The sequence below is a fragment of the Eptesicus fuscus genome, chromosome 13, assembly GCF_027574615.1.
Source record: "Eptesicus fuscus isolate TK198812 chromosome 13, DD_ASM_mEF_20220401, whole genome shotgun sequence".
NCBI classification, from domain to species: domain Eukaryota; kingdom Metazoa; phylum Chordata; class Mammalia; order Chiroptera; family Vespertilionidae; genus Eptesicus; species Eptesicus fuscus.
Window position 1 is genome coordinate 36,948,648 of NC_072485.1, and position 25,605 is coordinate 36,974,252.

General features: G+C 40.5%; 1 protein-coding gene and 1 pseudogene across 2 annotated transcripts in view; one reads left to right on the top strand and one right to left on the bottom strand.

Moving 5' to 3' along the window:
* NARS2 (asparaginyl-tRNA synthetase 2, mitochondrial) overlaps positions 1-25,605 on the top strand; it is a 123,257-nt gene that overhangs the window by 78,160 nt on the left and 19,492 nt on the right. For both annotated transcript variants that reach the window (XM_008150019.3, XM_028158344.2), the window contains 5 exons: positions 5,999-6,131; positions 10,032-10,130; positions 10,246-10,283; positions 19,355-19,421; positions 21,214-21,351. In XM_008150019.3, coding sequence (XP_008148241.2) covers positions 5,999-6,131; positions 10,032-10,130; positions 10,246-10,283; positions 19,355-19,421; positions 21,214-21,351 — 475 coding nt within the window. The remainder of the gene's footprint in view (positions 1-5,998; positions 6,132-10,031; positions 10,131-10,245; positions 10,284-19,354; positions 19,422-21,213; positions 21,352-25,605) is intronic.
* On the bottom strand, positions 23,847-24,295 carry LOC103293631 (FAU ubiquitin-like and ribosomal protein S30; annotated as a pseudogene).

Consider the following 25,605-nt stretch of genomic DNA (forward strand, 5'->3'; position numbering starts at 1 on the left):
AAGTCCCAACAGAAATGGCTGCCGCCATGAGCAAGCAGAAGGCTTGGCTCTGCTCCAGGCTACAAAGTTTCAATTGTAGAAGATAAATAAACCCCAGATACCAGGGCCTCTGCTTGGGTCACCAGAGGGCGTAGCCGGCCTACAAACCACCAAAGGCCCCTCGCCCAGGCCGCCCCACGCCCCAAGGGAACCCCCACCCTGATCCGGGACATCCTTCAGGGCAAACCAGCTGGCCCCCACCCATGTACCAGGCCTCTATCTTATCTAATAAAAGAGTAATATGCAGATTGACCATCACTCCAACACACAAGATGGCTGCCCCCATGTGGTCAAAGATCCTGACCCCATGTGGACACAAGATGGCCAGCAGGGGAGGGCAGTTGGGAGGGACCAGGCCTGCAAGGGAGGGAGTTGGGGGCGATCAAGCCTGCAGGGGAGGGCAGTTAGGGGTGACCAAGCTGGCAGAGGAGGGAAGTTGGGGGTGGCCAGGCCTGCAGAGAAGGGCAGTAGGGAGGGACCCAGGCCTTCAGGGGAGGGCAGTTAGGGGTGACCAGGCCTGCAGGGGAGGGCAGTTAGGGGCAAACAGGCTGGCAGGGGAGCAGTTAGGCATCAATCAGGTTGTCAGGGGAGTGGTTAGGGGGTGATCAGGCTGGCAGGCAGAAGTGGTTAGGGGCAATCAGGAAGGCAGGCAGGTGAGCGGTTTGGAGCCAGCAGTCCTGGATTGTGAGAGGGATGTCCCCAATTGGAGAGGGTGCAGGCTGGGCTGAGGGATATCCCCACCCCCCGTGCACGAATTTCGTGCACCGGGCCTCTAGTCTCTCTCTCTATATATATATAAAAGTGTAATATGCTAATTAGACTGATCAACCTTCCCGATGAAGCTGGGGAAAGAAGGCCTACTCTTGCACGGATTTCGTGCATCAGGCCTCTAGTATATATATAAAAGGCTAATATGCTAAGTGTCCCTTTCACTATCTGACTGGTCACTATGACACGCACTGACCACCAGGGGGAAGACTCTCAATGCAGGAGCTGCCGTGACACACACTTGCCATTTACGGAGAAACAGCAGTGCGGACCTGGCGCCAACAAAGCAACACTCAGCTTCCTCCAAGTGGGACACAAGCCTCGCCACCACCCTGGAGCGACAGCCCACCAAATCACAGCCGATGCTGCCCAGACCCCAGGGCGCAAAATGCGGCCCACAGCCCAGCCCAGAAACGGTCACTGTGGGTGCCAGCCAATGACGTCACATAGCAACGCCCAGCTTCCTCTCCCTAGCAATTAGCCTCCTTGCAGTTTCTTCAGCCCAGGAACATGACTTGCTTTATAGCCAGGTGCAAACATTTTACACTTTAACCAAATGTCTGTGAAGTGTTTTCCCATGCCTCATCTCATTTGATTCTCATAGAAGTACTGAAGTTAGGTACATAGGAGACTTGGTGGAATCCTATTTTCTTTTCATTAGCTGGAAAAGAGAGATTTAGAAAGCTTAGAAACTTGACCTGACTGAAAAGAAGTAAGAAATGGTGGACCTTGAAAATGACAGGTTTTCTCACTGCGCAGAATATAGTCAAACACTGCTGGAGTCAAATATTTTACCCTTTGTTCTCCCTGCGTGATCTACAATAATAATGTGCTTCGTGTTGATATTTACTGCTGTGTTGGTGACAATTACCTGAAAGAGAAGTTGGGGTGCTTCACTGGGCTGGAAAAATGTTAGCTACTAGTAAATCAGAAAGCAGGTCTAATTAAACAAGTTTATTCTATATCTATAAAAGGCTAAGTTGACTCACGCATGTGTGATACATATAAAGCTCTCGCATGGCGCCAATCTCATGCGTGTGTTTCAATCTGTAATTGTCTATCGTGAATTTAATTGACACTTCTATTATAGAGAAAGGGTGACTAGCGATATTAATATATTTTTTTCTAATTAATTTCCTTTCAATGTGCACAAATCTGTGCACCAGGTCACTAGTAATTAAAATTGCTGATCTACTTCTGTGTATCATACTAGAGAGCTTACCCTGCATTGCTAGGATAAATTATTAACCATTGTTAAATAAAACATCCCTATTGCTACTCATTTTAGAGCACCCACATAGAATTGCCGTGGGAGAAGCAGATGCTCTTGTGACTGAACTTGTCATTCTTTTAGAAACCACTGTTTTCTTGGTACCTCGTATAATACAAATAGCATGTCTCCTTTGAGCAGCAGTCCCTTGGCCTTCCGTATATTTCTGGAATATAACTGCCTGTTTCTTGTAAATCTCCCTCAGAACCCTCAAACTAAATTTTGCTGAGGTCACCTCATTTCTATTTATACCCTGGAAAATCGCAATAAAATATCCTTTATTGTTAGTGAATAGCTGTATATACAATTTCTTGTGATGCAGTACCAGGAAGAAATTGTCATTTTATTTATTTAGATATACTATTGTCAATCTACCTAGAGATTGTGTAATCATAGATTGGAAACTCAAGGCCTTGTAATTTTTGAATTTATTGTTTGGGACAGACCTAGATTATTTGACCCATTTTAGGTACTGAGTAATAGCCACAGTAAAATACAAGGTGGGTCAAAATTAGGTTTACAGTTGGTCTTATAGATAATATAATTAATAAATAATAATACAAGAATAAGTTGTGTTTCACGTACTCACATCTGTAAACCTACTTTTGCTCCTCCCTGTATATCTGCGTATTTTTCTGTACATGGTTGTAATGTTGCTGTTTGCGAGGATGTTTTTCTTTTTTGAGTTTACAACTGAGCAAGCCTGTCATCATCGTTAGTCCTCATTCATTCAACTTCAGCACCTGTTTTATCTTAGGCACCGGAGATGCAAATATGAATAAAGCATGACTCCTGCTCTGGAAAATTTCATAGTTCATTGGAGGAGAAAGATACCGATATACACTGACTGGCCAGATTGTTATGATCTCTGAATGCATAATAATCTGGCCACTCAGTGTATATCCTATATAATAAAAGGCTAATATGCAAATTGTCCCCTTGACCAGGAGTTAGATTAGAAGGCAGGCCGGCCAACCGCCCATGTCCCCTCCCCCTGGCCAGGCTGGCCAGACCCCACCCATGCACGAATTCATGCACAGGGCCTCTAATATATATATACTGAGTGGCCAGAATATTATGTGTTCAGAGATCATAATAATTTGGCCACTCAGTGTATATAATTGCATTTCAAAGTGATATGTTCTGTATAATAAATATATGAAACAATTTTCATAGTCATAAAAAGGAGGGAATGCTCAATTTTGGGGTATGTAGCAAGGTTACAAAGAGAAAGTGACATTTGAGCCAAGTCTTGAAGGATAGATGGGAATTTGCCATTTGGAGAGAGAGGAGAAAGGATGGGCATTAGAGAGCAGGGAACAGCCTGTGCAAAGGCCTAACATGCAGGGCATGCCGGGTAAGGAGAATGTCTTCATTGGAGAAAAGGCTTTGTGAAAGACAGTTGAGTCAGAGTTAGGAGTTTGAATATTATCCTTTGAAGGATTTTAAAATTAGGGCTGAGATAATCAGATTTGAGTTTGAAAACTTGCAGTAGTTTGGGGCTGGAGGAAGAAAGATAGGTGGCAGACACCAGTTAAAATCTGTTTTAGGTTTCTAAGCAAAACACAAGAGTTTATTTACACACAAGACAGTATCTGTGGAGATAAAGCAAAGTCTCCAGATTTCAGAGAGCTTTCCGAAGTGTGAACAATATAATGTTGTGCTCAATCAAAATGATACAGGAAATGTGGGCAGTGGGGAAGAAGTGGAGGGTATGATTGGAGTGACTAGGTGGACTAATGGAAATTAGCAGAATTGGGGGGAATGTAAAAAGAAAAGCAGGATTGTCTTTTTTTTTAAATCCTCACCCAAGGATATTTTTTCCATTGAGAGTAGAAGAGAGAGGGAAAGACAGAGAAACATTGATGTGAAAGAAACACATCGATTGGTTGCCTCCTGCACACGCCCTGACCAGGGTCCAGGCTGGGGAAGAGCCTGCAATTGCGGGATGTACACTTGACCCGGGACCCTTCAGTCTGCAGGCCGAGGCTCTATCCATTGAGACAAACTGGCTAGGACCAGGATCCTCCATTTTTGTTTGCCTTTTGTTTGTTTATGGGGACAAGGTAGGTTTAGTGTTTTCAAGGACATTCTAATAGGCGAGTCTGGATTTTAATCTTGGGAAAGAGGTTGCCATAGTAATATTTTTGAGTTCTTATTGTTCATTTTTCCATTAGAAACCAAAGTTCTTAGAGGTCAACTGATCATGGTCTCAGTAAGATGATTGTAGAACCAAAACATAAATTCCTAAGCTTCTTACCAACTAAACCTTAACACATTAAGTGCCCTGTCAGTCACCGGTGACTGCCACTATACTTTCCATCCGGAAGACAAAACAGGCTGGGCGCTTAACAGTGTTAACTGAAATGGCCTTTTGTGAAAGAAAACATAAATCTTTTTATTTCCACTGTAATTGTTTTACTATTTTGCTTCTCAGAGTATCTTCAAATAGATAAATTTAAAACTGGTGTGTATATTCACAATGCATTTATTTTCTGCACTATTTTCTGATGTTATTTGACTGATGACAGACAAGTGAAAAAAGCTAGGGATGATAGCTGAAGAACCCCACACCTCTTCGTTTCTTGTAGCAAAACCTTAAAATTCAAAGATTATATAGTCCTCAATAAATAATCATTACTTCCTATATGTTTGATCTAATCTCAGTTGTTGCCCTGTTTCTGAGGAGACTATAAGTGTTAAAGAATGAATTCAGATGTAATGTCCACTTCTGTAGGAATTTTAAAATACCTTTTTCATGTTGGGATTATTGAGCTATAGTTCTTTTTAAAAACCAGTGGATAAAGTAGACAGTTCTTCAAAATCCACCCTTACCTCCAAATTTTAGTGCTTACTCAGCATTAATTGAAACTTGGGTGGTTGGGTAGGCTTTGAACAAGGCAAATCACCATACATATTTGATATTCTTTTTTCACATATTTAAAAAATAATAAACCGCCCTGGCCGGTGTGGCTCAGTGGATAGAGCATCGGCCTGCGGACTGAAGGGTCCGGATTCGATTCCGGTCGAGGGCATGTACCTTGGTTGCGGGCACATCCCCAGTAGGGGGTGTGCAAGAGGCAGCTGATGGATGTTTCTCTCTCATCGATGTTTCTTTTTTTATATATATATATATATATATATATATATATGTTTTATTGATTTTTTACAGAGAGGAAGGGAGAGGGATAGAGAGTTAGAAACATCGATGAGAGAGAAACATCCATCACTGCCTCCTGCACACCCCCTACTGGGGATGTGCCCGCAACCAAGGTACATGCCCTTGACCGGAATCGAACCTGGGACCCTTCAGTCCGCAGACCGACGCTCTATCCACTGAGCCAAACCGGTTAGGGCATCATCGATGTTTCTAACTCTCTGTCCCTCTCCCTTCCTCTCTGTAAAAAATCAATAAAATATATTTCAATAAATAAAATAAAATACGGCTTTACATTTAAAAAAATAAAAAAATAAAAAATAATAAAAAATAATAAACCCATTTTATTGACATGAAATTCTAATTTTAATTGTTACTATCTAGATTCTCTGTGTAGCTTCTTGGGCTGTGGTGTTTTTCGTTTATTTTGCTCTTGATTGCTGTGAAATGTAGTTGCCTGCTGTTTAAGGCAGCTGCAGTAGAGTGCACCCAGAGGTGGTTATCATTCTATATTTAGTGAGCCATAGCGTTTGTAAAGCATTTGCAAATTCCTTCAGGATAAAATAGTTTCTATAAATGTAACCCTTTTAATGAAACTATTATTATCAACCATTAAGGAAATACAGCAGCTAATATGTATGCATTTGTAGACAAGACAGAGGCCAAAAACTTTTTTTTTTTCTTTTAAGAGCTCACTGAGTATTTTAAATACTTAAAATTAATCATGTGAATCCTATTTTTATACTCTTAATCTTGAATTGCAGAGCTTTTACTCAAGTGTTTACCTTTGGTCCAACATTTCGAGCTGAGAATTCTCAGAGCCGGAGACACCTGGCAGAGTTTTATATGGTAGAAGCCGAGATCTCTTTTGTTGAGAGCCTTCAAGATCTCATGCAGGTAGGTACACAAATTTTAAAATAGATTCTAAATGTCAGGCATCTGTGACATTAAAATGCTTCTGTATACATTTTTTACATCTGTGCATTGCAAGGTGTTCATAGGATGAAGAAGATAGAGAACTACTTAATTTAATAAACATCTATAGAATGCCTTCAGTACAAGAGCCAGACATTTAAGTTCATATCTCAGGTTTGCTCTTAACTTTGTTATGATGTTACCTAACCTTGGTGATCTTTAACTTCCTCAACTGTAAAATGAGAATAATAGTACCTATTTCATAAGGTTATTGTGAGAAGTAAAAGAAAGAATGTATACAATGTAAAGCACAAGGTCTGACACATTGCAGGCCCAGTAAATAGTAGCCCTTGTCATTTCCTAGGAAACAAATAAAACATCTTTATGGTTAGGGAAATTTCTATATAACTATATTAGAAAGCATCCACAGGAGGCAAAGGATGAGGATGGAGAAATGCCATGCTAAGGAGTTTGAATTTAATCCAAAAGGTAAAGGAGAAGGAGTTCTCAGTGGGAAAGGCCATGGTCAGAGTTATAATTTAGAAAAATCTCTCTAGCAGCAATATGAAAAATGATTTAGAGTGAGATAAAAATAGGGGTGGGAGTCCTTTTTGGAGGTTGTGGCCATAATCCAGATAGAAAACACAAGTTCTGGAGTGGAATGGACCAGGATTTGTTTATCAGTTCCTTGCTATGTAACTTTAAGCAAGGGGCTTAATTTCTCTGAGCCTCAGTTTCCTCATCTATAAAATGGGAATAATAATGCTTACTTCATAGGATAGTTCAGAACAGCGGTCACAACCAGTGGTCCATGAGGTTCGAAAGGTTGGCGACCGCTGGTTCAGAGGATTAGACAGATAATATATATAAGGTACTTAGCATAGTTCATGGCACTTAGTAAGGACCCAGAAATTATTTACTATTGTTATTATGAATTCTCTACTCAGTACCATTTTGGTTAACATCTTAGTTTGGATTTGTAATTACAAGATGTTTATTTTAGCAATTTTTATCAGCTATCACTTTCATTCATTTATAGCTCTTCTATTCTTATTCACCCTGTAAATGACCCAATTCCACTTAAAACATAAATACTAAATATACCACCAAACAGAATGGACTCACTATTTGATCATCCTGTCTTAGGTTGTATTTTCTAGTAAGCAAGCTCTAAATCAGAGATTAGCATCCGGGGATTATTGAGGAATGCTCTAGAGAACAACACCTGTAGGGAAAGGAAGAACGCAGCACTGCGCAGAGGGAGAAGTTGAACTGTGATGCATGTACAAACAGAGGCCTTCGCCAGCTCTGTGACGAGCTTTGGAGCTGGAATGGTCCTTCATAGTTGTCCCATATGAAGGCGAGAGGTGGGCTTTTGTGCTTCCCCCCCATCAACCAGTCATTGGACATGGGCCATCCTTGGGAAGAGGTGTAACCACGGTAAGAGAGCACTCTTGGCCTGGACCCTTCCAGAAGAGGGACTCGACCATGAACCAACAGCAGTTAATATTCCCAGCAGAGAAAGCTCTTGGTTCTGAAGGGGTGTTCTGGCCACATGCCACAGTATCCATTTCCCTACCCCTTTAACATCTCCCACTATTGTTCTGGATCACTAGGGAGTAGGTTGGGAGTGGTTGCTAATGATATCTAGTGAGTAGACTAGGAATGCTGTTCAGCATCCCATAGCGCTCAGCCCTCTCCCCCCAACAAATAATTCTCTGGCCAAAAATATCAATATTAAAACTGTTGAGTAACCCCTTTCTAGATTGTAGCGATTCAGGTCTGAGCCTCCCATGGAGTCAATAAATTCCTTAAGTTGCTTTCAGTTTGAGCCCACAACCCAATTCTGTCTTACTCTTTCACTTGGGCAATGAGAGTATTGTAAGGAACAGAACCATACTTTTTACCTCCCTATTTCTTCTGCCTTGACCCTGTCTCCGCTGCCCCAAAATAGAGTCCAGAGGGAACAGCTACAAAAACAATACATAAATTATGTTAGAATTTATTAAACATTATAATATTTGCTTCATAATTATATATTCTATAATTAACATATATTTGGTACTACACTGAGTGGGACTTAGCACATATACTGTTGAATGATTTGATTAATTAAAATATAAGCTTTTCTCCTAAATATAAGTGAAAAAAATATGTTCCCTCAAAAGTGATCTCCTGCTTTTCTTAACTTTTTTTCCTTTTATAAATTACATTCTGTGGGAATTATTACCCTGATGAAGAGCAGTCTCTTAAATATTAAGTTAAAATATTGTAACAAAGGATTTTCTCCTCATGAGGTATAGCAATTACATGTTACTATTTTAGAGCCATTGAGTAATATACCTTTAAAAACATCTGAGGGTTATGCTGACCCTTCAGTTATGTTTCTTTTTCCTTCAAATATATTTATAGAGCATAGTCTGAAAGTCAAGGTTAGAGAAGCCAATGATTTACTTCTTCAAATGGAAATTTACTGCTCATGAAAGACACCGATTTAACAGCTCCAGTGGTCAAAGTCTTCATCTTACTGATTTACTGATAGGTATACTGTGTCCCTCAACTATGCAGGCACACTGTCCAACCTACCTGTTCTTTTTTCCTCCCAATATGCATTGGCTTTTTTTAGTAATTGAAGATATGACTCTTCATAAATCATTTAGTTATTTAGTGATTTCTTTATCTCATTGCTAGAGTGAAGGAGATACAGCCTCAAGGTAAAAGATCTTTGGCCTCCTTTTTGATCTTCTTCTATCCAATTATTCCTTACTTCTATATTATATATCCATATATATTTCCAAATATAAAAATGTAAAGTATGTATAAATATAAAAGTATTATGTATATATAAATATATCTGGTTGTCACTTGGTAATTAAATACTTTGTTACATCCAGTCATATTAAATTACTTCAGTAAATGCTTATGCCCCCCCCCCACCCCCCATGCGCGCGCGCGCGCGCGCGCACACACACACACACACACACACACACACACACACTCCCTGCATTTGCAGCCTTGATAGGATTCACCAGTGATGCCAGAGAGGCAGCCTGCGCTTAATAAGTGCATGTATCTTTACGAGTACGACATTTGGAGGGCCTATTATGATTTCATTGACTTTAAGCAAATAATTTTAGTTTGGGTTAAAAATATTTTAGAAATATTTTCCATTTCTATCACTTTCTTCTTCTACGAACAAGTTTTCCCCATGAGATTTCTATGGACACTTCTGGTGGAATGAATTCTTATACAGGGAGGCAAAAGTAGGTTTACAGTTGTGTATGCTGATTTGTGTTATATAATGGTTAGTGTTATTTTTTGCTTTATGCTTTAGAAAAGCAAAAATGTATGTATATTTAGGTGTAGATATATCTCTTTGCCTCTCTGCTTTTCAAGTTTACTTTCCTTTACCAGTGACTGAATGAAACACTTTTCAAAGTGTCTCACTCTTCATAACTAATATTTGTTGTGCTTCTGTGGGCTGGGTACTAAGCTAAATCTTCTACATGTGTTATTTCATTTAGCTCTCACAACAATCCTGTAAGCTAAGTACTGTTATTGCTATGATTCTATAAGTGAGTATATTGAAATTTAGAGAGGCATCAATCAGTTTTAGCTGTTTATTTGACATCCGACTTCAATATCAGTATTGAAGCTGTTGACAAAAGATGTAAACGTTTTTCTGTCTCATTTTGCTCCCTCTGAGAAGTTGCAATTCCTCCTCTAATCAATTTGGGAAACTGAACTTGCTGTAGTGCATTGAGGATGAGGTGGCCTGACCAATTTATAGTTGCTAAACCTGGAGGCAGTCCTTCCAATACCCTCAACAGGTCCTACACATAAAGTGGCTCCCAAGTCAGGCTGTTCTGTCATTGCTCTCAGGTCATGGAGGGGCTCTTCAAGTCCGCCACAGCGATGGTTCTCGCCAGCTGTCCCGAGGATGTTGCGCTCTGCCACAGGTTCATTGCTCCTGGCCAAAAGGTAATTCATTTGGTAGATAAAGCCCAGGACATCCACTCTTTAAATATGTTAATGATATCTAATGAATACAATTACAGTTAATAATAAATTTTCTTTTTTCTCTTTTCTTACCAAGGACAGATTAGAACATATGTTAAAAAACAACTTTTTAACGTAAGTAGATATTATACTTTCTCTGAACTGTATTCATACTTTAGCATCATTTATCACACTGTATTAAATTTTTTGCTTATATACCTGCTTATCACGCTCCCTAGACTCATGAAAGACCTATATTTTAATTATTTTTATAGCTCTTGTTTCTGGTTCATAGTCAGTAATCAATGTTTCATGAATAAATGAATAAATTATAGCAATATAAATGAACATAGTAATTATTAACTGTATTAATGCAATTCAAACTAATACTAACTTTAGTAATCAAAATTGGCTCATTAAAAACAAACTTAAGCCCTAGTTGGTGTAGCTCAGTGGATAGAGTGTCGTCCTGTGGACCCAAGGGTCCCAGGTTCAATTCCAGTCAAGGGCATGTACCTTGGTTGCAGGCTCCTCTCTGGCCCAGCCCCTAGTCAGGGCTCATGCAGGAGGCAACCAATCGATATGTTTCTCTCATATGTATGTTTCTCTGTTTTTCCCTCTCTCTAAAAATCAATGGAAAAATATCCTCGGGCAAGGATTAAAAAGAAAAAAAATTTTTTTTTTTTTATATTTTTTAATAGTTTTTTATTTTTTATTTTATTTTTTTATTGATTTTTCACAGAGAGGAAGGACAGAGAGATAGAGAGCTAGAAACATCGATGAGAGAGAGACATCGACCAGCTGCCTCCTGCACACCCCCCACCGGGGGATGTGCCCGCAACCATTGTACATGCCCTTGACCGGAATCGAACCCGGGACCTTCCAGTCCGCAGACCGACGCTCTATCCACTGAGCCAAACCGGTTTTGGCAAGAAAAAAATTTTTAATACATACATGTAATGTCTGTCTCAGTTTTTCTCTCAGTCTTCCCTTTTCTTTACCATCACTTGCTAAAATCTGATAATATATTCTAAACTTTTTTGCCACTTTTTAAAAGCGTAACATATATTATTGCCTTATTTCCACTATAATTCTATTTAAGTAGTACTTGATACTTATTTCACCAACCATATTAATCAAAGAGGCATATAAGACTTAGTATTCAGTGTGTTTATAGTATGTATAGGAAGTTGGACATTAGAAGAGTAGAAAATTGCTTCTGAAAAATAAATTAATATCATTCCTCACTTGCAATCTTTAGGTTCGGGAAGTTTTTGTTTTAATAAAGACTTCATCCCGTCCTTGAGGAGGGGAATATAATAATTTGGCAGATTGACTGAATTGAGAATTTCAGGTATCAACCCAAGCATGTATGGGCTGCATGCCTTGTTTATTTGGCCTGTGTTAGCCTTTGAGTTTGACATGCTTGGCAGACCCTCAGGCTATAAGTTAAAAGTGATGATGAATCCCTGATCCTGAATGATTAGTGAGGCAGCAGAAGTGGGCTCAGAAAAGAAGAAAATAGCCGTCCTGTGATAGAGAATGGAAAGTCAATGAAGTATAAGTGAGGGCTTTTTAGGTTTTTTTCTTTCACTTAAATTTATATTGAATACTTACTATGTACCAGGCATTGTTCTAGAATCTAAAAACTGTCTTTTTTTCTGCTTCTAAGTTTTTATTAACATGACTTTTTAAAAACAATCATCCATACCAGTGTGGGAGGTAAGGGTAGGAGGAGAGGGGACAGCGGGGGGCAGGTTGTGGGAGGCGGGGAGGATTGTGCTCTGTTGGTAATAAAGCTCCAGGTTCATCCCAGAAAAATGTGGTCCTTAAAAATCATGTACCACTTTTAGTACGATCTTGTTAGATCAAAGGCTACCAGTTTGGGCTACAGTCAGCTTCTTAAGGTCCCCAATCGTGTCATCAATGTTGCACTTTCACGAGCTCTTCCTTCCCCATATGGTCGGTCTTTGTAAACAACCTCCATCATCCCTTATGGAGCTTGAATCGCCTGGAACTTGCTGTCGCCACAACCTCCTCGCTCGAGAGCAGAGCCAGGACCATAAAAACTGTATTAAAGCAGTGAACAAAGCAGATAAAACTCCCTGCCTTCATTGAGCTTACATTTCTGGTGGAGGTAATAATAGCTAAAAAACAACATAAGGAAGTTAAACATGTAGTCTATTAAGGCCTCCGACTGACTAGATATGACCCACCCACATTATGGAGGTAAACTGCTTTACTCAGAGGCCACAGATTTAAATGTTAATCTCATCCAAAAGACACCTTTACTGAAACTTCCTGAATAATGTTTGATTAAATATCTGGGTACCGTAGCCCAACCAAATTGAAACATAAAATCAACATTCACAGATCAGGATAGTGGCAATGGAGGTAGAGAGAGGTTTTCCTATTCTAGATATATTTTAAAGATAGAGCAAACAGGATTTGCTGAGAGGGAGAAGGAGAGAGATGAGTCAAGGGTGACTTCAATGCTTTTGTCCTATACCGCTGTAAAATTGGAGTTGCCATTAACTGAGATTGGGAAAGCCAGAAGAGTAGCAGGGGTTTGGGTGAGAAAGGGGATGATATCAAAATCTTTATTATTAGGGATCATTATAAGACTGAGAATCTTTTCAGACATCCAGTAGTAACTGCTGGATAGGCAGTTTGAGTGCATAGATGTGGAGTTTATAGGAGTGTTCTGGACATAAGCGTATTGATAGAAGTAGTAATTAAGTAGATAAGGAAAGAAGTAATTTGGACATCTGAAGGAATTTGTGCGGATGACGGAAAACCAGGGAGAAGATATTAAGAGAAGTAATGTAGCTCCTACTTAATGTACTAGATTTTAGATAGGGGAAAAATATATCCACCATTCATTGACTATGGGCCTGTGATAAATTTTACAGATATTAATGGTTCATTTTATCTTCCCAACAACTCTGTGAGTAGTTCTTAATTGCCATTCAATAGATAAAGAATCAACTCAAAGAGAGTAGGCCAGTAAAAGAAGAAGTGAATATTCAAACTCATATTTATCTGATTTCAAAGCTCATGCTTTCAACCACTATACTTCCTGTATTTGAAAGGGCTCTAGAGTTAGTGCTAGAATAGCTGTAGCTCCCTCACTGACCTTAAGACCCTTAAGTATCACTTAACTGTTGTGCTTTGGAGTCTATGTCCGTAAAATACTAAAGTTGGGAAATGACCTCATGGTCTGTGCCATTTCAATCATTGCCATTACCATCATCCATCCCACACAGCACAAGTCATAGTTGAGGCTTAAATTTACATGTGTGACTATTTGTTAGTGTCTGTCACCTCCATGTGGTCAGAGGCTTGTTTATTTTGTTTACTATTATGTCCCCAGTACTTAGCACAGTGCCTCTGATAGGAACTCGGCAACCTATTGAATACCTGAGTGAATTCATAAGTGACATGTGAGTAACCATGGAGGGGTGAGGACATTCTCCTTTAGACGAGGTCCTCTCCTTGAGTTTTCCTATTAACTCCGACCACTATTTACTTTAGACACTGAGTATAGTGAATTATGATTTAGAGGACCTGGATTCTAATCCTGCTTCTGCCACTTATTAGATGAATTAATATTTATCGACTACCTACTATGAGTTAGGCACTATGCTACTCATTGAGGATTCAGTGGTGAAAATAGTCATGGATCGGTCCTGTTATAGAATTTAAAATCTAGAGAAAAAGAGGAACAGTTTGATATTTGCATGAATAATTATTTAATTACAACTATGAACCTAATTAATAGTAAATCTTTAACCTTTCTGAACTTTAGTTTTCTCATCTGTAAAATGGTCACTTGTCTTATATTGTTGGAAGGGTCAAATGTCCACTACTGAAGCAAGTTGTCAGACGAGATAACTTGGAAACACTCCTAGTTAAAGTATTATAAAATCCTTTTAAATGTATTGTTGAGTTCACTAGAATGTAAAAGAAATTCCAGGAGCTAGAAGTGAAGAGGTAACTGAACACCAGAGGGATATGCATAAATGACATGATGCTGAGGATTCTCAAGGTGGAGGTGAAGGGGGGTTGCCAGTGTTTGTAACCAGGGATTTTAACAGCCACAAGAGGACATGACAGGAGACCTAGGCATGATGATTAATTAGAATTGAGATACTTTCTGAAATACACACACGATACTATCTTCTATAATAATAAAAAAGGTAATATGCTAATTAGACCATACATCATTCCGGATGTCCTTCTGGACGTCCTTTTGGACGAAGCCAGGACTAGAGGGAAGCCCAGGTCCCGGGTGCCAGAGGGAAGCCGGTGCCGGCAGCCAGGGGAAGGAAGGCCTACTCTTGCACAAATGTCGTGCATCGGGTCTCTAGTATGACTGTAATCTTTTCATTAGATTTCAGTGTATTCTTGACGACTTGTTATAATTGTTTCATGTAAAAATATATTATTTAAGGAATTTATGTAGTAGTTGAATTTAGCCTTTATCAAGCACAAATAGAATTCAGTTATTTTACATTTCCTTTATGGTATGGTGGTTTTTAAAATATAGAATCCTTACCTTTTTACTTACTCTTTATTCATGTGTGTGAATTTGAGGCAGAGAATGCTATTGATGAGCTCTTTAGCATGGTAGTTTTACAGCTTTAAAATAGTTTTCTTCATTCAACAATAAACATTGAAACGAAGATGTTTGGATACTGTACCATGCAATTCCACAATGTCTTCTCCTCTCCTCAAAGCACTTTGGAAAATTCCTGGGAAGGAGAGGAAATAACCTGTATACATATCAAGAAAAATTAGTAGAGAAAGTTGAGAGGGCCATTAGGGATATCCAGTATCAGAACTGTAATTTGAACCTGAAAGTTCTGCCTCAACTTGAGGTGTGGAGGGAGCATGTCCAGAAAAAGCAAGAGACATTTGGACATGAGAATCATTTTTCTTAAAAATGGAACAGTAACAGCAGTGGTACAACATCCTTTTTGATTGCTCTTACATTTCTCAGTATGATGAGTAGATCATACCATGTAATGATAGAACAGAACAACAGGATGTCTGAGCAGGAAAGAACTTTAGGTAATATAATCCATTCTTCTTGCTTACAAGTGAAAACACTAAAATTTTTAATGTTTGTATACCACATTACAAAAAAATGTATAAAATGCTTCCATAAAGGTGGAGTGATTTACATAACTAGTAAATGATAGTAGAGTCAGAGGGAAAACCCACATCTCTTGTTTTTATTGAACACTAGAGACCCGTTGCACGAAATTCGTGCACGGAGAGGGGGGGTGTCCCTCAGCCCAGCCTGTACCCTCTCCAATCTGGGATCTCTCTCACAATCCAGGACTGCTGGCTCCCAACTGCTCACCTGCCTGCCTTCCTGATTTCCCCTAACCACTTCTGCCTGCCAGCCTGATCACCCCCTAACCACTCCGCTGCCAGCCTGATTGATGCCTAACTGCTCCCCTGCCAGCCTGTTTGCCCCCAACTTCCCTCCTCTGCCGGCCTGGTCACCCCTAACTGCCCTCCCCTGCAGGGTTGATCACTTCCAACTTCCCTCCCTTGCAGGCCTGGTCCCTCCAACTGCCCTCCCCTGCTGGCCATCTTGTGGTGGCCATCTTGTGTCCACATGGGGGCAGGATCTTTGACTACATGGGGGCATCCATATTGTGTGTGGGAGTGATGGTCAATCTGCATATTACTCTTTTATTAGATAGGATAGAGGCCTGGTGCAGGGGTGGGGGCCAGCTGGTTTGCCCTGAAGGGTGTCCCAGTTCAGGATGGGAGTTCCCTTGGGGCGTGGGGTGGCCTGAGCAAGGGGCCTGTGGTGGTTTGCAGGCCAACCACGCCCCCTGGCAACCCAAGAGGAGGCCCTGGTATCTGGAATTTATTTACCTTCTATAATTGAAACTTTGTAGCCTGGAGCGGAGCCAAGCCTCCTGCTCGCTCCATGGCCAGCAGCCATTTCTGTTGGGGTTAATTCCCCTTCTATAATTGAAACTTTGTAGCCTTAAGCGGAGGCCTGGGCCTGGCCAGGGTGTTCGGAAAGCTTTGCTTTCTCCGTTGCCGGGGGCAACCCTGGCCTGCTCTCTCCAGCTCCTTGGCTGCCGCCATTTCTTTTAAGATTTGTTTACCTTCTATAATTGAAACTTTGTAACTTGAGTGTAGGCTTAGGCCTAGCAAGGGCAGGCGGAAGGCTTGGCTTCCTCCATTGCCTGGGAAACCTTGCTCTCTGTGGCTGTAGCCATCTTGGTTGGGTTTATTTGCATACTTGCCCTGATTGGCTGGTGGGCATGGCTTAGGCGTAGCAAAGGTGCGGTCAATTTGCATATTACCCTTTTATTAGGTAGGATATGAGATTCCAAGTGGTTTAGACATTATCTTAGCAGTTAGAAGCTTAGACTCTGTTCAGCACACCAGAGTTTACTAGTCACATGAGTCATTTTTGGCAACTTTCTGATCATTTCTAAGCTTCAGTTTCCCCTCTATAGGATGCTTGTTTAAAAATTATTCCTACTGCCAATACCAACATCATTCTTACCTTAGAAATTACCTGTTACTCAATAGTAGGTTTTTAATTTGAATGGAATTTTCATCTTTGAAAAAAGTTATCTCTCAAAGCATAGCTTTGGGGGCTTTATTTGGACTGTAAGACACAACTTTCTGGTGAGTTATTATAGTATGAACTTCATTTCTGCTTCAGAGAGTAAGTTTGTGTTGGGTAAGTTATTTTTTGAGCTCGAAGTTCTTGAGGAACTTTATAGATTTTTGTTTTTAATCATCCAAAGTGCTGTTTCAGAAGACCTAGGGAAACTGACATTTTCATATATTAGTGGACATAATTGGTGTAACCCTGTAAAAGGGCAACAATATCTTTGGCAATATCTTTCAAAATATGTAAAACTGCAAATACCAACACACTTCGAACCAACAATTTCATTTTTTTTCATTTGCAAAATTAGTATATGAGAGTCATTTGTAGCATACAATAGATATATGTAGTAATTATTTATAGTAGCAAAATTGGAAATAGCTGAAATATCTACCCACCAGTAGATGACTGGCTAAAACTAATTAGGATACATCCACAAAATAGAATATTACATAATAGCTCAAAAAATGAAGAAGCTTTTCATATACTGATATGGAAAGATCTGTAGGGTATATATTTTTGCATAAATAACGATGTAAGAGTGTATGGTATGTATGTGATGGCTGACATCTATTTTTATAGGGAGATTATATATTAACTAGAGGCCCAGTGCACGAATTCATGCACCAGTGGGGTGCCTCAGCCTGGCCTGCGGGATCGGGCCAAAACCAGATCTCCGACATCCCCCGAGGAGTCCTGGATTGTGAGGGGCACAGGCCAGGCCAAGGGACCCCACCGGTGCACAATCGGGGCCAGGGAGGGACGCGGGAGATTGGTCAGCCAGGGAGGGACCATGGGAAGGCTCCAGGGCATGCCTGGCCTGTCTTGCTCAGTCCCAATCGGCCAGACCTCAGCAGCTAGCTAACCTACTGGTTGGAGCGTCTGCCTCCTGATGGTCAGTGCACGTCATAGCAAGCAGTTGAGCAGACTTAGCATGTCATTAGCATATTATGCTTTGATTGGTTGAACAGCTGACTGGATGACCGGACACTTAGCATATTAGGCTTTTATTAGATAGGATATTTGCTTACAGATATATAAAACCCTCTGGGGGAAAAACCCTGCTGGAAGGGTACCCAAAACCACTAACAGTGATTTGTGTGAGGAGAGGAACAAATTAGGTCTCTATGGGACAGGATGGAAAGCCGTATACTCTTTCATACATAATGATTTCTTTATTTTTTAATTTCTTTATTGATTAAGGTACTACATATATGTCCTTATCACTCCATTGGATATATGCACCCCTATGTTCATAGCAGCACAATTCACCATAGCTAAGATTTGGAAACAGCCTAACTGCCCATCAGCAGATGAGTAGATTAAAAAACTGTGGTAAATCTACACAATGGAATACTACACTGCAGTAAAAAAGAAGGAATTCTTACCATTTGCAACAGCATGGATGGAACTGGAGAGCATTATGCTAAATGAAATAAACCAGTCAGAGAAACATAATGATTTCTTAAAAAAATAAAATAAAAACACACCACTATATGCATATATTACCTGTTCAAATCATTCATATAAATTTTTGGCTTGGCTTGCTTTAGGCATGAGGTTTCTTACTGAGGTAACCAATGATACTTTTCTTAAACCAGTCTTAAACAATGCTTAGAATATATTAAAGAGGCCTTACCATGGCCTGAAAAAGTTCATAGGACCTGACCTGTGACTACCTTTCCTATCTAATTTCCTGGCATTCTTGCCGTTGTTCTGTACTAGGTCACATTGACCTTTTCCTTCTTTGAATGAGCCAGACTCAGGCCTCACTTTAGGCCTGTGTACCCACTGTTCCTTTTGCCTGGAATACTTCCCCCAGATATTTATATGGTTCCTTTACTTCGTGCAGGTTTCTGTTAAGATGTCGCTAACTCAGTGAAGCCTTTCTTCACCATCTTTTCTAAAATAGCACCCTCAAACATTCTCTGTCTTCTTACCTAGCTTTATTTTTCTCCATAGCACCAATAGCTCCCTGGCATCATATTATTTCTGTTTGTTTATTTTTCTCCCCACTCCCCACCTGTACCCCCAATATCTATCTATCTATCTCTATCTCTATCTCTCTCTTTCTCTTTCTCACACACACACACCACACATGAATATCTCCATAAAGGCAGGAGCTTCATTTTTAGTTACTGTATATCCAGTGCCTAGAGTAATCCCTAGCACAGAGTAGGTGCTCAATATGTGTGTTGGGTGAATGAATGAATGATGGCTCTAGGAAAATATTTTTGCTCATTCAGCCTCTGTATTTCACACCGTTCATTATGGCATTGGCATAGCATGAATTCAGAGAAAATCTCTACTTGCTTAGTGACTATCTGCTCTGTGTGCACTGTAAGTAGGTCAGGACTGGGGTTATTGGATGGTCATTCTCTTCATGCTGATAGGAGACCCATAGGATTAGGTAAACCTTACTTCCTGATTACTTCATAATCATTTAATACTCATATAATCTCAAAGACTATGGAAATAGACCTTTTCTCGTTTTCAGGTGGACTAGTTAACAATAGCCGATTGTATTGACCTCAGCTTTTCCGTTTCTCTCCAGCATTTCTTATACGGAAGCCGTGGAGATCTTAAAGCAGGCGTCCCAGAACTTCACCTTCACCCCAGAGGTAGTATTTATGTTTGAGTGTGTGTGTATATCAAAATGTTTTTCCTCATCCTTATCTTATTACTAGAGGCCCAGTGCAATTTGTGCACAGGTGGCAGGGGGTGGGGGGGTGGGGAGGGCTGGGGTGTCCCTCAGCCCAGCCTGCATCCTCTCCCAATCCAGGACCCCTCGGAGGATGTAAACTGGCAGTCGGACATCACTCTCACAATCTGGGACTGCTGGCTCCTAACCACTCGCCTGCCTGCCTGATCGCCCCTAATCTCTTTGCCTGCCTGCCTGATCGCCCCTAACTGCTCGCCTGCCTGCCTGTTCACCCCTAACCGCCTCTGCCTCAGCCCCCACCACTGCGGCTTTGTCTGGAAGGACATCTGGAATGATGTCCAAAAGGTCGTTCGGCTGTCCAGTCTAATTAGCATATTACGCTTTTATTATATAGATTATTTAAAATAGTCTTATTTCTCTTATTGGCAGGGTGCAGGATTTGCTCCTCTATACATTGTTTTTTTTTATATTTGCTCAGCCTTATTGAAATATTTATAATTTTGAAGTAGAATTGTATCATTTGTAATAGCAGTGACTAAAGGGTTATACAGAAGTTTCCCAACTTTAGGAAGATAAAAATCTTTTAAGAGAATGGCGACCATAGACTATTACTATAGAAATCAATTAGTTCAGTGTTTCCCAAAGTACATTCTAAATGATGTTAACAGGTGACAAAAAAAAGAGGTTAAATGATCAAGTAAGTTTAAGCAACAAATTAAACAGGTTTCTTTTCCTGTTGAACTTTATAGAGTTTTCCCATTTGTGATCCACTTTGGAAAACACTGAATTGTTTTGGGTTGGTTTTTTAAAGAATGCCTTTATTTTATTGGCAAAGATATAAGTACAAAGAGGCTACATGATTCATCAGTGAACATGCACATAATGTTAGAGGCAAGTCTCCTCATTCCTATGCCAGTACTTCTTCCCTATAATTAAGGTATTGCCAGACATGTGGGAGTAATAAGATAATGTTCAGAATGTACAGTAATACCTTTGTCTTCAAACTATTCCTTATACCAGTCCCAACCCCAGTTAAGTCAGATCCTCTTATAAGCTATAATAGTTATATTTATAATCAATTAATTCCTTTGCATAATTTTGTATTTAGTGTTTGTTTCCTACTCTGCAAGCTTCATAAAGTTAAGCGTTCTATTTTTCTTACTATATCCAATACCTAACATGGGACCTGAGATTTAACAGGCACATTAGTATTTGCTGAATAAATAGAAGAACCGTGTTATTAAATATTCATCAAGGAGCATCTGATATATCAGTTGACTGTTTTAGTTTAAAAAATTTCACTGAGTGAAGCCATCTAGCCAAAGATGGACTCAATATTAGAAATATTTATCTTTCATCATTTAATTTCCTGAGACTTAGGAGCAGTAACTCTAGGAGACGTTCTAGGCAATATTAATAAAACTGTGATCCTGGGGTCAGTTTTTATACACTGTGGAAAGCACACTTTTTTTTTTTCCTGCAGATGCTATTCATCTGCTAAATGCTGCTCCCTCAGACAGGGGCAGAGAGCATAGTGTTTATCTACTCATTTCAGCTTTCATCTTTCCAGGCCTGTGGATGTTCTTGCTAACACATACCTCTCTAGTTTAGTTATCTGTGTAACTTCAGCAGACAGCTCCACACATCGCTGATCCTCAGGGAGAGAACTGATACAGGTTATTTACAGGGTCCTGCATTGTATATTTCAGCTCTGTCTTCTCCTTTGGTGATTTTTTTTTTTCTCATTGCAGTGGGGTGTTGATCTACATACTGAACATGAAAAATACCTGGTGAAGCACTGTGGCAACATACCAGTCTTTGTCATTAATTATCCATTAGCACTGAAGCCTTTCTACATGAGAGACAATGAAGATGGGCCTCAGCACACAGTAAGGGAACGACCAAACAAATTGGATTAGTCATCTCAGAGCTTGGGTTTTCCCCTTGGCTTAATTTTATTTATCCTTTGGCATATTTTCTTTAATTAAGTTTCTCAAAGGCATCTCTAAAAAAGTATTCACAAAGAAGATCCCAATTTTCTATAAATGTACTCCCTCATTTCTATGACAAAGGTGTCCTTAATTTGGCAGATGCATATATAGGTGTGTTTTGTTTTTTAAATAACTAAGAGGAGATAGCCTAGAGCACTGCATAGCAATGCCAGGTCTACTGTCAGGTTAAGTGCTGGATAGAAGACTATAGAGGTGGGGGAGTATGCTGGGCGAGAGGCCATTGCAGTGGCAAAGGAAGAGCCAGCTGGCAGAGCAGGAGGCTGTCTGATAGGAACAGTGAGGGGGCTCTGGGAGATCCAGGAGGTCTGGGTGACTCTTCTGTCTTGTCTGTCTCTCTGTTCTCTATAGCCTTTCTCATCCTGTCTTCTTTTTTCACCCTTAACTTTAGTTGTGTTTTTTTTTTTTTTTTTTATTCTTCTGGTTTACTTTGGGGGAGAGTTTCTTCTTTGCTCCTTTACAAAATTATCTACACTAATAAGAGAGAAAAATGCAAATTGACTATACCGCCACAACACCCACCAGCCAATCAGGAGTGAGTATGCAAATTAACCCAACAAATATGGTGGGTTGATTTGCATACACAGGCGCAGAGTGAAGACTGAAGACTGAAGAGGCTTGGCTTCTCTGCTGCGGCCAGAGTGGAGAAGCCTAGCCTCGAGGCTTGGCTTCTCTGCTGTGGCCAGAGCGAAGGCCTGGGTCCCGGGTGCCAGAGGAAAACCAGTGCTGGCAGCCAGGGGAAGGAATGCCTATTGCATGAATCTTCATGCAGTGGGCCTCTAGTCAATATATAAAATAGGAATATATTTATTGAGTAGTTACATATTTAATATCATTAACTGTAAAAGTCTATGATACAAATATATTATGTTTATCTCAAAAAAGGTCCAAAAACATGGTGCTTTTCACTTGTCTTTAGAAAAATGTAGATCAGGGCCCACCAGTAAATAAAATGTCCCAATCTTGGGGTGTACAAGGTTGTCTATTTGAATGTATTTCCTGTTTTCTCTTACAGTATTACTACTAGTAAAACATTCGTAGCCACCAATTAGGAGATTCCTATGAGGCAAGCATGACCATCTCATCTCTAAGTACCGAAACAACCTTGCCAAGAAACTTATTCTTTCTCCCATTTTAGAGATAAAAACTGGGGTGCAAAGTCATTCATTGCATTTTCCAAGACTACAAAGGCAGTAAGTGATAGAGTTGGCATTCAGACCTGACTGTCTTGCTCTGAGGTCTGTGTTCTTCTCTACTCTATCTCACTGCCTCAGAATCACAAACATCGAGTTACATACATGTTAGCCAGTGATTTTACTTATCCCCACCTTTCATCATGCATTATACAAATTCAGTGAGCAGCCCAATTGATTTATGATTCTTATTTTTTCTTTTCCCTATCAATCCTCTGATATAATTGATTTTGAGAAATGAATTGGCCAACAGGTTGGCAGCAAAACATAAACATAGGGCAAAGATTATTCGATCCTAAATAACTTGATATTAAGTCTACATCTCTTGGCTTTCTTATCACTCCATCACATCCCACTCCCACCCCCCAACACACACACACCATGTATTCTTCTTGTGCAATTTCCCTAGATTGAGCCCTTTTTATTTATAACCTGCTGAAGATTTTCTTTCTCTAAAGCCCAGTCACCTTGAGCTTTCTTTTTCTGGATTTTTATAGCATTTAAAGAATTAGTAAAACTGGTAGCATTATGTTTATTTTTTGTAGATTCTGCATAAGTTTTGTTTTCTCAAACAAAATTCTTAACTTTTTTGGGATGGCGAGTGAGTTTCTGATAGCCGCCATGGGACCTACAGTTCATTCCTCCTTCCCCCTGCCACCCCTGTCACTGAAGCAGCACTTTCTAGAGTCAGTAATAATGCCATGTTATTAAGTCCAACACACTTTTAACAGTCTTTATCTGACTTCACCCCTCAGTGTTATTCAGCAGTATTGTTGACTTCCCTCTTCTTAAAACTTTCTCCTCCCTTGGCTTCTGTGGCATCGCATTCTCCCAGTTTTCCTCCCTTCTCAGGGGGTTCTTCTTTCTCAGTCTCCTATGCAGGTTCTTCCTCATCTTCTAATCCATTAAAAGTTGGAATTCCCCAAGGCTCCATCCTAGGTCTTTTTCCCCACAGGTGATTTCGTCTGTACCCAAATTTACTATTACTTTTCCGATAACTCAGAAATGTATCCCTCTAACCCAAACTTGTCTGGGCTCTGAACTCAAACTGCCATCTACATATCTCAAAAGTCTCCCAAACTTAACATACGCAAACGGACCCCATGATTGCTGATCTTCTCTTGTCCCCCAACCAAATTAGATTTTTTTTTTTTTTTTTTTTTTTTTTTTTTTTACTGGGCTAAGTGGCTTTATTGGAGAAAACCAGGTTACAAAGGGCTTTAGGAGTTGGCATTGGGGCCCTTCTTCTTGCCAAAGGTGGGCACAACGTTGACAAAACGCCGGTTGTACTGCATCCGTCGCTTGGCCCGACCAGTTTTCTTCTTCTCCTGTTTGGCCACCTTGGGGGTCTGACCTCTGACTTTCCCAGCACGGGCCAGAGAGCCATGGACTTTACCTCCAAGCATGCGGGCGGCTACTTCCAGCGTGGTCAGAGCCTCCACCCCACACTGGCCCAGGGTAGCCTCATCCTCCAGGGGTGTGCCTGCCAGGAGCACGACTTGATCTTCTGGAGCGATGCCCTCCAGCGAGGTGACATGAGCCTTGATCTGGGAGACAGTCTCCCCGCCGGTCACCTCGAGGGTGTGTAGCTCCTAGGCGCGGACAAAAAGCTGCATGGCGGCGACTGAACTGCGGCCTGTGCCGCTACCGCGAAGATGGAGTCGAGAAAGAGCCAAATTAGATCTTCTTTTCATATCCTCTGTTCATCTAATACAAGCCAGGTAACTGAGTCATTTTCAAAATATCTCTTGCTTTCCATATTCAGGTTATCTCTAAGTTCTGTCATTTTTATGCTCCTAAATGTATCTCAAATCCATCCACTGCTCTGCATTTCCACTTTTACCTTTTTAGATTAAGACAGCATCATCTCTTGCCTGGTTTACTTCAGTAGCCTCCTGGCTGGTCTTCCTGTATCTACTCTTCCTCCTCAGGGTCAGTTCTCCCTGTTGCGCATGAGCTTTTAGAAAATGTAAGTCTGATCATGTTATCTCCCTTCTTATCTCCCCTCTTAAAACCATTCGTGGCCTCCCACTGCTCTCTTTTTTTTCATTGATGAGAGAGATAGAGAAATATCGATTTATTATTCCACTTATTTATGCATTCATTAGTTAATTCTAGTATGTGCCCTCACCAACCCACAACCTTGGTGTATTGGGACGATGCTCTAACCAACTGAACTACCAGGCCAGGCTCTTAGGATAAAAATCAAAATCCTTCACATGGCCTACAAGCCCCAGTGCAGCCTGGCTGCTCCTGTCTCTCTTGCCCGATGCACTGTGTGCTCCCCTTTGCTCTCTCTGCTGCATCCACACCGCCCTTCTTCCATGTCTTCAGACTTGTAGCGTTTTCTCTCACTAAGGTATCTTTGTGCACAGTGTTCCCTCAATCTACAACCATCTTCTTCACCTAGGTAATTTCACTTACTCTCCAGGTCTCCATGCAGTCTTCATTTCCCATAGCAACCTTCTAGCCTGAGTCAGACACCCCTGTTAGACACTACAGTGGTACCGTATCAAATTTCAGTCCCAGAACTACTAACTCTTACTCTATCATAATCCTTAACACAGTTTTAATTTACACTTATTTGTATGCCTCTTTAATTACTGACTCTTTCCTCTATGCCAAAGGATTGAGGACCTCTTTTTACCTCACCAATGTATCCGTAGTTCCTGCAATGCCTGAGACGTAGCAGGCACCTCCTATCTATTTGATGATGGATAGGTGATTGGTTGGATGGGTGAATGAAGCCCAACACAGTTGTAGACACACAGTGGACAAGTAGTGAGTGAGTGACTTGGCTTGCTAAGGAAATTTCTGGGAAGCTAAAGAGCAACTTTTACTCTAAATTTTTTGAGTGTTAGCAACATGTTCTAAAGGGAAGTCCAGTGGTTTTAAAATCAGACACTCTTGGGTTCAAGTCCCAAGTCTGTGAATCATAAAC